Raw genomic sequence first — 12,858 nt, 5'->3', positions numbered from 1 at the left:
TGCCCATTATGTAAAATGGCCACGACGTCCCGTCCCCCGGAACACCGCAGCTTAATTGATCTTCAATGACTTCTAAATCCCTTTATTGTTCCCGTTCACTCTGCACACTTTCTCGCGAAAAGATTCATTCGAACGCGACGCTGTGGCGATCGAGTCGCCCACCTCGGAACTTTGACAAGCTCCCAAAAAATGATTACTGCGTTTTTGGAGATTTTCAGCTGATTTTATCGTAGACGGCGAGTGAACGTATCTATGTGTCTAATAATCTGCCGAGACAAATTCTTCGATAACTGATTAATCGAGAGGAGTAGAAATTCGACGTTCTCCATCTTGGAAAACCTACTGCAGCGCCGTCTACTGTCAGAAAAACTGTTTCACTCATTTTTCTATGGAATATTATCCATTTAGACAATGAAGCTTGCAAAAAACATATAATTTTCGCAGAAATAAATTTATACGAGAGTCGGGATAAGTGAACGGTGATCGTGAGTCACGAAAATGACGCAAAAAGGGCAGCATGTACGTCGCCAGCCGCCCACCGGCGTTTCGGTGAAAGTGAAAGTGCGTAACACGACCGGTGAAACCGAAATTCGCTGTCGTTGCACCGTCTGGCAGCCTCTACGGATCTCTAGATCGTAGATAAGAGACGGGTCTGTCCTAGAACGAGACCGAGAAGTGAATTTTCAGGGTCGCGATTGGCCGGACCGACTCGATGAATATCTCGAGTGTGGCGTACATCGAACACGGGGGACACGTAATCCGCCCGTTGAGAAACGTTCTCGAACCGGGTGAAAGTTTCGGTCAGAAACATCCTGGTCGAATGGCTGCTGGACCTGAAGCCGAACAGACAACGGATGTGGCATTCCCGGGTTGCGCAACAACGCATCTGTTACATGCGTGCCGGCAGCAACCGTGTAACAGGACCGGCCCGGCCCGGTCGTGGTAAGGAAAACAAAGAATACTTGACTAATCCATTTCCAGCAGGGACTCGCGTAATACGCGATCAGGTGAAAACTTGGAACACGGCTTTTCCGTGATGAGAGATTAGCCTGGGGAAATTGCACAGGGCGCACAGTGGGGAAAGAGCGATGAATTTTTTTAAAAATTAAATTTGAACGAATGATTACATCAGTTCTGTTCACAAAAATCGGTTTCTTGAAAAAACCAGAGGTCGTAGACAAATTTTGAGACCAGATTTGAAATCAGCGAGAAAAAATCTACGGGAAATGATATATAGTAAAAATTAAAAAAAAAATTTTCCGCCCGTGGTAACGGAGAAACCACATTTTCTTGAAATCGTGAAGGTTTAACGAATTTTCTCAAGGTTAAAAACCGTTCGCACCGTGATCTCCCTATTTTCCCCATATTCTGCAAAGTTTCAGCTTTAATTTAAAAAAAAAATTCATCGCTCTACCTCATTTCTATCGAAAGTTATTTCTTTTTGAATCGAGTTAGGTCACTTTTCCCCACTGTGGGGCGTTGCAAAAGCGGCGCGCTGCTTCGAAATTTTTTAAAAACACTTGGGCATTACAAAAATGGAGAGTGACTTTTCAGCAAATTATTGAGAAATTGATCCAATTAGAAATGAATATAGCTACTGAGAATAAGTTATGAATTATACAGGTTGTTACAAAAGTGGCTAGCAATATGCAGAACTTTGCATCTGTTCAGAAAATAAATAAGTGTTACATTTGTGAGTCGATTCTATTCGATGTAATCGCAATGTGTCAACAAAAATTAGATATTGAATCTACAGGCAGTTTCAAAAACAATGATCAACGCGGAAAACAATTTCCGGGTTGTTCTGGCGACTGCGAAATATCTCTCCAGCGCTATTAATGACAGAAACAGGTGTGTTACGTGATCGACGGCGTGCGTCTAGCACAAACGCATCGGAACCGGAAGTCGCGACATTCGCGACATGGAAGAAAGTGTCGGCAGGTAAACGAATAGTTTCTGGAGGGGAGTGTCGGGTTCGGGAATAGCTCGGCGTCCGTCGAATGGAAAAAATGAGCCCCCTCCATCGAGAAGATGCGAATATAGGGAGGGGATGGGCCTTTCTCTCCCTCGATTTTGCGTTTCTGTCGCGCCTCCTTTCTCCGGCGGGTCACCGGAAGGAAGGAAGAATCGGAGGAACGCCAGGGGCACGGCGAAAGGAAGACTCACCCTGGAAAATGAAAGTCGATTCGCGCGTGTAATCGAACGGCGCGAGACGACGCTCGCCGCAGAAATGCAATTCCTGCACGGAATTAATGTCGCTCGGCGTTCGTCCTTTCTCGCCGATACTTTTGTTCCATTTTTATTCATACGCCCAACCCGTCGGCGCTGTTGTTTCCGCTGAAAGAGGGAAACGCGGTTCGAATTCAACGCGATTTCCCGCCATTGTCCCACCACCGCGTGGAAATCGAGACTTTCAAACGATGTCCGTCCCCCCGTGAATAGATGTTCTTGACATTTTATGGAGCGTTCGACGGAGTGTTTTTAAACAATTCAGCACCATAAGTTTATTATTCGATCGAGAGGCAAGTTCCTTATTGCAAATGAGTCACCGCTTGCAACGAAACAGGGAAAGTTTCGAGGAAGAGGACCTTCCCGAAGAGGAAACGAGATGTCAGAGGTCAACATGCCCGATTCGGTGGATCTAATCGATCGGATCGAGACGGGTCCCGGTTTCTCCGGAGAGGACGCTCGACCTCGGAACACTTCGGCCGGACCTCCGAGCGAAATTTCGCAATTGTTCCTCTTGAATAATTGCCGGTCGCGGAGAAACAGAGATGAAAAAACGAAGAGAACGAGGGAGACTGCAAAATGAACCTTTTGTACTTCATTGGCGTCGGCACGGTGACACACATATTCCACTGTCGCAACATCATGGGCGTGACTCATAATAACCCGGTTTTTCATGCCAATTTATATGCACTTTCAGAAACGATGTTTTCGCAGGAGAATTTTTATAGGATAGTTTGCAATATTACAGAGATTTATGGAAAACAGCGTAAGAATATGAAATTGTACGAAATAAAGTACACAATTGTAGAAAATGGTACAGGACCGTACATAAAAAATTTATAGTACAAAAAGTGATAAATAGACTACGGATCTTTATGCAAAATAAAAAATGTTTGCATTGATTGCAAAACACAGAAGTCAAATAAAAATTTCATTCTTCTTTTGATGATCTTGTTAAGGTGAAACTAATACACTGGTGGTCTTAAAATTTTTTAAATACCTCCACTGTTTTAAATTGTGCGTACCCATTTTTGTCATAAATGCATAAAATCCGCAGTCTAGTTATAAATAATCGTGTAATATTATGGAGGATCATATTGGAGCATAAAGATCGACAAGAAATAAACACCGAAAATCGGGTAAAATATTAAAAGAGGACAGAAATTCTGGAGAAGTAAATCACTTTAAAAAATATGGGAATAATGAAGAAGCATTGCAATCAATGTGGTATAAAATTCGAAACGTCTAAATTGGTAACGAGGCAGCCGATCGCGACGGCAAATAGGATTGTCCGCTCGACTGACCCGCTAAATCGAGAAACTTATCCATGCACCGGCGATCGAGGGATCGTTGGATCATCGGGGGACTGGATCAGCCGTCCGTCACAAAGAGAGAAAGAGAAAAAGGCGAGTACGAGAACCGGGTAGGAGGCGTGAGTGCACACCACTTGCGAGTTTACCAGGTCTACGTTGTGGAGAACGTGCCGGACAGTTACCTTTCTGTTTCGAGACCGCGAGGATCTACCTTCTCCGTGGATCAAAAGGATTAACCGTCGATCGTTCCCTCCAGTGTGGCCGTTCATCGATCTCCCGATCGACCTTTCGACGAATTTAATTTTTCACAAGTCGGTCCAGAGGGATCTGAACGAATCTAAAAGGATTCAATAGGATCCAGAGAGATTTAGAGGGATCTAGAGGGGTCCGAGGGGATCAAGGGACGATCCAAGCAGGGACACGAGCTTTCCTCGATCGCGGTAAGCTTTTCAATCATTCTTTTGTCTCTCGTATAGTGGAATGGCTGGAGTACAATGTTATCTTCGCGCTTCAGTGAAATCGTTGATGAAAATGGTACTCGGTTTTGTCTCCGGGGACGCTTCCTGATCGGGAAATTGCATTTTCAAAGGGCAACGATGTTCGAAGCGCCGGGATGGCTGGTTTAATTGAGTTTTGAGATGAGAATTTTTTGTTCCTTGGAATTGGTTCGTTTTTATTCGGAGAATTGTATTCGTATCGAAGATTCATAGATTTTACAGAACAAGAAAATTGAAAAACTTTCCGTTCACCTCATTTTCCCAAGGTTTTTCATCTTTTTCTGTGAGACTGTGTTGACTTAAAGATCATTCATTTCTTAATATCCGCAACGTTTGTAAATTGGCATCGAGGCTGCCTCTTTGAAAAATTGCTTAGAAATGCTGATGGAAATGTTGCTTAATGGAAATAGTACAAGGTCTTGTTTCTAGGAATATTCCCTGATCGAGAAAATTGCATTTGAACCGTGCAACTATGTTCAAAGCTTTGCGAAAGTCTGCTTGATGGAATTTTCAAATGGGAGTTCTCTTTCCTTGAAATTGGAGACGAAATTGGAAAGGTCTTCTTGTCGCGTAGAAATGGAAAAAGTCCGATTTTTTTAGCAAAATCGTTTTCTAAAGTCTGCACTCGCGTTGTTCCAGCAGGAAAATTTTCTATTTCACTCGGGAACACAATCTCGCGGCAGGACAAGCAGAATTCGTTAATTTCAGCGATGTGTGGAAATTTAAATCGAAGGCTGTCCCTTTGAGACACGTGTCGAAACGTAGACAAACGATTGCTGAATTGCAAGAAATACATATAGTTCTTTGGCGTGCATTTGCAAACTTCGAGAGGGGAAAGTGAAACATTGCAATCGACTTCTACGATTCCAAAAATCTAAATCTGCATGAAGGTTCAACGACTTGCTTTACGATAAAAAGAACCGCTTGTTTACGACGCGTTCGAACATATTTGTGTAGGCGTGTTTAGTTTCTGCTTCACCGAGACCGACAGGAAACAAAATGAAAATACAGTTGTCTTCGCTTTCTCTGACTCCTGCTGAAACGCACATTTGCAGCAGCTGCCGCGGTCAATTAATAATTAGTCCTCATCATTAACTGCCTGGAATATATTTCCAACAACTTCACTAACGAATTATTATTTATATCTATCTTTACATTATATATAAAATACATATGCCAACGCAAATAATAATATTAGTTACGGGATGAAACCTTGAGTACGAATTCCGCGTGCTGCGGAATTAATTAAATATAAATAGCCCAGTTTGTTTATTTGCCGATGCGTAAACCGGCTATTGCATCAATCGTGCGAGAACATTACGATAAACGATAGCGATAATTGATTCGCGAGCTAAACGACCGGAAAATTTATGCTAGACAGAATGATTTCGCATGATTCTGGCATCGGTCAGTAAATTCTGAAGGAACGCAAACAGCATGCGGTTGATTATAGTAATCGAGGCGAATGTAATTCACTGTGACACGAAGAAAGTGGAACGGGCGGGAGTATCGAATGAAAAATCGGATGTAAGCGATTCAAATAGAAATAGCTCGCTTTCCCGCCCTCGCTCTGTCGTTTTGCCAAATGCGAAAAACAGAAAACTAATGTCCTTGACCGTGCGAATTTCTCCCGCGGGGCAACAGGATTTTCCAGTTTGGGGGGCCGGTTACGTTTCCATCGGAATAAACACGTTCTCGACATTAGAAACTTGATCCAAATTTTTGTTGCAAGATGCAATATGAGAAATGCCGATGAAAGGAATGATAAAATTCACCGTAGAAATGATATAAACGATAGTATGGCAGATTACAGGCCTGGTAAAAAATAGTACGGAAAATAAATTGTAAAAGGAAACTCGCAAAGCAATGCAAAAAGTTACCAGAAACAACCGCGCGAAAATTGTAAGCGGCTTTTGCAGTGGCGTAAAAATTGTGAAAAAAAAATGGTCGACTGGAGAATAAAAAGAGAAAAAATGGCAGGGAAAGGCAAAGGGGGGAAACAGGACGACAATTTTCGGAGGAAACGAACGTCAGCGGGTTCCGTGATTCCCCGCGGTTGCGTCACGTGCGTGCGTGCACACACGGATCGATGGAAAAATTCTGATTTTTATCGCAACTGCGGGGCGATATCGTTCCGGTGCCGTGAATTGAATTTCGCAACGGGGAAAGACGTGTAACAATGTAACGTTTAACGCAACCCGGCGTCTGGTTTATCCGTTTTCGGCGCTTTTGCAACCGAAAAATAACCGAGGCAAAAGAGTACTGACCATCGCTGGCGAGTCCATTCAACGGGCTAGTATTGTGTTGTGAATTTTTGCTATAATATCCATCGAGGTGGCAGGAAAATCTCGAGAGATAGAGTAATTTTTCAAAATGAATAACTTTCAGTTTTTATTTGATTTGCAGACGACTCGACGGCGAACAAATGGGGCTGATCATTTTTTCGTTGTGTGCCATGATGGCTGCAGTTAGTGTGGACGCCATATCCACGGCATGGCGGCCATCGCTGCCGCAAGCACCGTCCAGCATCCTCCATCAGGATTACGATACTTCTGCAGCGCAAACCTTGTTCGAATTCGACGACTCGTCTTTATTGGGAGGCGAGCAGGACAAGTGCTCCCTCTATAAGGTCGCCATGCGCCAGCAACTGTACTTCGAGGTACTCAACAACAATATATTTCTATTTTCTTCTTCCTACGCCGATGTATTTATATCTTCAATTTCACGTATAACGAGCACGAAGAGATAGCGAGCGAGGCGTAGCGTTTTTTTACAAAAAAAAAAAAAGCGTCGTGATTACGAAACGTGTTAGAGTCTAACGGGCGTGAAAAAAGGATCGGTTCTCACGCGTGGGGGCAAGAAAAAGATCGGCAGACAAAAGAGTGACGAAAGGCGGAGACAGGTGTTCGACGGCCGAGGATAACGGGAATCCGCAAGCCGTGCGGATTCTTTCCGCTCCGCGTCGGAATTCTTCGGCTCGCGTGCCTCGGACACCGGCTTCACGGTCGAGAGCGGCCGGAGCGAGCAAAATGACACGGATCGCGACGCCAACGAAAGTAGGAGAAAACGTTCTTACTTCCCGTGCGTGCCTCGACGCCTAACTCACGACCGACTTCTCCATCCCCCTCGATCAAGGTCAAACTGACTCGGCCCAAAAAACAAGAGATTTTTCACTTCCGGAAAAAATTTCCAGTGGAGACGTAGCTTAATTATCGATTTACGCTAGGGAACTCGAATCTCGAATGGGGACGAATCGTGGAAGCTAATTTTTAAAAAGGGGACCCGAATGATTCGAGCTTCAAGTGGAGACGCAGCTTAAGTTACTCCATTAAAGCTCACGTGGAGACTCGGAGGTTGGTCTCCAAGTAGATATGCAACGTTATAACTGCATTTGATGGTTAGATTTACAAAAGATTGAAGAGTAAAGGTACACGAGTTCGGCTGCAAGTGAAGACACAGCTTAAGGGTTACTTTCAATAATAACACTTCGCACAAACCCACCTCCAAGCGAAGATACAGTTTCAATGCTATAGTACACAGTGAAATTAATTGTGGTAGGAATTCCAAGAGGAGACGCAGCTTAAGTTACTCGATTAAAGCTCACGTGGAGACTCGGAGGTTGGTCTCCAAGTAGATATGCAACGTTATAACTGCATTTGATGGTTAGATTTACAAAAGATTGAAGAGTAAAGGTACACGAGTTCGGCTGCAAGTGAAGACACAGCTTAAGGGTTACTTTCAATAATAACACTTCGCACAGACCCACCTCCAAGCGAAGATACAGTTTCAATGCTATAGTACACAGTGAAATTAATTGTGGAAGAAATTCCAAGCGGAGACGTAGCTTAAGGTCTTCCCAGTGGTCGATACTTCCGGGCCACCCGGTTTGCATTTTTCTACCCTTCTTCCGATCGATCCTCTCGAGAGGACATCGTCGCGTTTCACGGGACAATTAACGGACTGCAATCACGGATTCGAAGCAATTTGCGATCGAGGCACTTCGCGTGATCTTCCGGGCCGTTGTTGCCAGCTCGAGTGGCGGAGGGGGAGTATCGTCCTTTCACGTGGAGAACGATCCTAGGCGTTTCCGGTTTCTTCGATCGATCGAGCGTTGCGTGACGGATGCGTAACCACGGGTGAGGAAATTGTGGCGAAGACCTTGTTCGCGCGAGATCGATGGATCTCTCCCCCTCCCCTCGAGAGATCTAGCGTTGCGCAACGGACCCAAACACGGAAGATCGGGGATCCTACCACGAAGAGCGGAATTTTCGAAATTTTACTCTCGGAAGTGGCCGTTGCGCTGCGTCGCCACTTGAAAGCAGACTTTTCTAAATTCTCTCAATTTTCTTTCCGTAATGGAACTTATCTATGGAATTTTTATTCTGGAAATTAATTACGAAGCTACGTGTTCACTTGAGGCTAGACCCTTCAAAGAAGTTGAACGTTTGAAATTTGGGTTTAAACTGCGTCTCCACTCGACTGAGGACTTCTCGAAGAATTCTAGCTTCGGAAATTGAGTGTTAAGGTGCGTCTTCACTCGACAGAGGACCTCTCGAAGAATCCTAGCTTCGGAAATTGAGTGTTAAGCTGCGTCTCCACTCGACAGACGACCCCTCGAAGAATTCTAGCTTCACAAATTGTGTGTTAAGCTGCGTCTCCACTCGACATAAAACCTCTCGAAGTATCCTAGCTTCGGAAATTGAGTGTTAAGATGCGTCTCCACTCGACAGAGGACCCCTCGAAGAATTCTAGCTTCGAAAATTGAGTGTTAAGCTGCGTCTCCACTCGACAGAAGAGCCCTCGAAGTATTCTAGCTTCACAAATTGTGTGTTAAGCTGCGTCTCCCCTCGAGATTCGACTCTGACTGGAATTTTCCATGGGAAACGAAGGTGTCGAGTGTACAACCAGCATAACATGATTAAGACTTGACCGTCCAGGCGTCGTCCGGGGTCCATTTATGCGTGTTACATGACCGCGGATAGCTATTTGAGCCGCGGATCATTCGTAATTCAGAGTCGACGACTTTTTCTATGACGCGCTCTCGATTCGAACGGCGAGCGCGACAGCTGCGGAGCCAATTAACCGCGATGGGAACGACCGGTTCCAGCTAACCGGGAAGAAGGTGACGCGTTGCGAAAGGGAATCGGCGCCAGCGGCCTGTTGGCCGCGCCTTTTGATGCCGGCCCATTCCCAACGGTGGAGAGATACCTCGGATAGGGAGACACACACGTAATCTGGATCGATCGTTGCGTAGCCGTAATAGATGCTAATTACCGGAACGGGGTATTGGATAATTGGCAGGTCTGACTAGTTCCAGTGCCTCCACGGTATTCGTGTTAACGCCGCTAATTACATCTTTTATTGCCGCGAACGCCTCGCGGTGCTCCGTGTATCGATACGAAATAATCGTGAACGTCGAATGCCCATTGTCTGGTAACGTTCTCGAATCCCGAGAACGACTATCCGAAATTGGCCTTGTCCACGGTATAATTATCGAATATCTGCGAAAGATGATCCCACGAAATATTAACGAAAAATTATACAGAAACTTGTGACGGCCATGTACCATATTTTTCTTACAGTACATTCACTACAAGACGAAACTGCCGAACATGAAGGAGTTCACCCTGTGCATGTGGACCAAGTTCTACAATCACACGAACGACCATCCGTTATTCTCATACGCAGGTGAGAGTCTTATGTTCCGTTTCCCTTTCACCGGTTTCTTTTTCGCTGGTCGAGGAACGACCCGACGAAAGCAAAAGTCCGTCGAAAATAACGTTCCCCGCGGCTTCGTTTCGCAACTGATCAGCAACGCCCGAGGGCATTATTAAGTAATAATTGTTTATTCAAAACTACCGGCGCGGTCGCGTAACCGTTCAACCAGGCTTTCCACGAAGCAGGAATGTATCGTGGTGTCAACCGTGGCGTAATCGAAACGATTTGCCTTGAAACGTCGCCACCTTTACGATTAAACTTGAGTTGCGTTCGGTCTGAAGTGACCCGGAAATCATTCGAGGAATTGTTAATATAAATATCAAATTTTGAGAAAACCCCGCGGGAAAATCGGGTATATCTGTTGGCAAAGGAATAAGATTGCGAAACGACCCGGTCGACGAGTTTGAGCGTATTTCAGTGGACGACGATTCGATTTATCGAGTCCCGGGGATCGATGTGACGCTAATCGAGGATCGTTTATGGCGCAGTTGGTGAACAGCCGCGCGGCTTACTCGTCTGGGTGGCGAACACCGCGAGGAGCTCCTATTTCATGATGAACGTCGACGGGCATAACTTGTTCCGATTGAATTATCCCCTGCGACTGAACAAGTGGTATCACTCCTGCCAAAGCTGGAACGGTCGGACCGGGGAATGGCAGATCTGGGTCAACGACGAGCGCGTGGGTCGCGGGTTCAACAACAGGGTGAGTGATCGCCGATTGCTCCGATCGGTTTCGCCTTGAAAACGTACTTTCCCGTTGGTGTACGAGAAAATTTAATCGTTCGCCTGGTCAATTAGAACGGCCGGGTGACCGTGAAAGTAACGCGGGCATTCTCTCTCTTTCTCAACGACGACGACGAGAGTCGCTGAAAAAATTCAACAGCCGGTTCCGCCGGTAAAAGGATTGGAACGGAATCGCCAGGCGTTTCGAATTCCCCGGCTGTTGCCCTCTACCTCGCGAAAAATAAATAACCGACGAGAAACTGGTCTGCAACGCTTCCCTTCCGCGTTTCTGACTCTGACGTTGGCGAAGGTAGTTCGATTTACTCGGTTCGAACGTTGAATGAACAATCTCGATCTTTACCTTTCGCGGTTGATTCTCCAGTAGCTTGCCAGACGTGTCTAAATTTCGTACGAAGCTCTCGAACGGAATCCAACCGAAATACTGCGACACTTCTCGAAGCAACCGTTGCGAACGATCGACGCGTCTCCCACGGGTACACACGAGAAACTGATCACCTATTCTGAGCGTTTGAAGCTCCAGCCACTTCGTGTCGAAACTGTTCATTAGGGGATCGGCTGCAGCCTCTATTGTTGCCGACCCCAGCGAACAAGGGTGGCCGGGGGTGGAGGAAGGGGGGGTATAATAAAAATTTTTCCATAAATTCTATCGAGCCAAATCAGCCCCTCTTTACGGAGAACAATTAACCGTGTCCACGGGCGATCGATAGGACCTGATGAGATCTTTCTTTCGTGACAGTTGGTGGGTCACGTGATCAAAGGGGGTGGAGTAGCGATCACGGGACAAGAGCAGCGACAGCTGGGCGGCGGTTTCCTCGAGGGCGAGGGCGCCCCTGCAGGTAAGACTTTAGCCTTCAGCGTCGCATAAAAATTCGACGACCACAATGACTGTTATTTCAGGGTCCGGTGGTTATCTCGGCGAGGTGACGATGGTGCAACTGTATGGGGTCGCGTTGACCGCGGGGAAGGCTCACAAGGACCACAAACACCATCACGCCCATCATTATGAACACGACACGTCTAACAACACGCCCAGACCCGCTCGGCCACCTGTGACTGGCCCGCCCCTTCCTCAAAACCCTTTCCTCACTGCAGGACAAATCAACACTCAGGTGAGAAAGATTTTTCTACCTTCACCTGCCTTAGAAGAATCTCTACTGACTTTGGAATGTTTCAGGTGAAACTGAATCCAGGTTCTCCGCTGCAGATCCGTCAGGGTGGAGTTACCCTAAGACACCCAGCTCTGCTTCCTAGAGGACAACCCCTGCAGCCACTCCCTCCCGTTAATACTAACGTAATGCCAACTGCGTTCCCACTGCAGATCACGCAAGTGTTCGGCAATCAACAGGCCAGTTTGACCTCTACGAATGGAATCACAGGCACTGGGGTCAGCTTCGTCGATGGGCCTTATCGCAATCTCTTTAAACGCGACGAGGAAGCGTCCTCGACGAGCACCAGCGAAGAGCTGAAGGACGAGGAGCTGTCGGAGGATGCTGAAGAGACTCCGAAGAGGAAGAGAACGGCTGAGGAGGCCTCTGAAGGCGAAACTGTGGATGATAAGGTGGGAATTAGGGTATACATTGATGATTGTTGGCTGGGATAGGTCTGAGGTGCTAAAGTAAATATCTGCACCCAAATATGTAACTGATGCCCTTCGTTTCAGGTGACGTTCATTCCGAAAGACTCGGAAGAGTCAGAAGACTCCGAAGACAAGAAGCTGGAGAAGCGGGAGTCCGAGAAGAAGAAGAGAGGACTCGTGCAGCTGGGCGACGGTTTGATCATAGACGACGGCTACATCTCGCAAGGCTTGGACAACGAGTACTTCTCTGGCCTGGCGAACTTCGGTCTGCAGCTGCCCAAGTACGAGAACAAGGACGACGAGAGGGAGCCAGCGGAGGCTGAAGTGAAAATGGTGATGGACATCTGCGACGGGTGCAGCGAAGAGCCGTTCAAGAAAGCGCTGATCATGGCCTGGAGATCTGTCCCGAAGAAGCTGTACTCCGGCGCGCTGCACGTGCCAGCTGTGCCAGCATGCAAGGCGTTCTAGGGGCGAATCGTCGCCATCAGGACCTGGTCCAGGACTTTGCAGAAGTGCCTAACTCGTTTGAGGACGGATCGATCAGCGGATCGAGAGGATTCAGTACCTCGGAGTCTGCCAACGACGAAGATCAGCGTTGCCAACCTGAACCAATCGAGAGGATCAACGAGAAGTTGTGCCAGCTTTCGTCGAGCGTGGTCCACGCGACGTCGAGGATCGCAGAGTAGTTGTATTTATTGTAGCATAAGTAAACCGGATCATTAATTGTATCGTTTAAGTGTCAGTATTACGCGCCGGAATAAAATTGTCTTTCGTAAACGGA

At 46.6% G+C, this 12,858-nt stretch overlaps 2 protein-coding genes across 19 annotated transcripts in view; one reads left to right on the top strand and one right to left on the bottom strand.

The window, feature by feature from the left end:
• Positions 1 to 12,858, bottom strand: part of LOC143218716 (uncharacterized) — a 116,619-nt gene that overhangs the window by 37,233 nt on the left and 66,528 nt on the right. The window lies entirely within an intron of this gene.
• Positions 3,700 to 12,858, top strand: B6 (pentraxin-related protein b6). The gene is made up of 8 exons (XM_076444118.1): positions 3,700 to 3,982; positions 6,446 to 6,698; positions 9,622 to 9,727; positions 10,246 to 10,460; positions 11,238 to 11,337; positions 11,399 to 11,610; positions 11,676 to 12,059; positions 12,162 to 12,858. Exons 2-8 carry the CDS (start codon positions 6,465 to 6,467, stop codon positions 12,543 to 12,545), a joined length of 1,635 nt encoding a protein of 544 aa, XP_076300233.1. The 5' UTR covers positions 3,700 to 3,982; positions 6,446 to 6,464; the 3' UTR covers positions 12,546 to 12,858.

The sequence above is a fragment of the Lasioglossum baleicum genome, chromosome 20 (genome assembly GCF_051020765.1).
Source record: "Lasioglossum baleicum chromosome 20, iyLasBale1, whole genome shotgun sequence".
Classification (NCBI taxonomy): Eukaryota; Metazoa; Arthropoda; class Insecta; order Hymenoptera; family Halictidae; genus Lasioglossum; species Lasioglossum baleicum.
The sequence above is the reverse complement of the archived record's forward strand: the minus strand, read 5'-3'. Positions and strand labels throughout refer to the sequence as shown.

Coding starts and splice junctions, on each gene's coding strand:
- B6 (XM_076444118.1), top strand. CDS start 6,465: ATGGGGCTGATCATTTTTTCGTTGTGTGCCATGATGGCTGCAGTTAGT. Junction 10,461..11,237: donor GTCGCGGGTTCAACAACAGG/GTGAGTGATCGC, acceptor CTTTCGTGACAG/TTGGTGGGTCACGTGATCAA. Junction 12,060..12,161: donor GCGAAACTGTGGATGATAAG/GTGGGAATTAGG, acceptor CCTTCGTTTCAG/GTGACGTTCATTCCGAAAGA.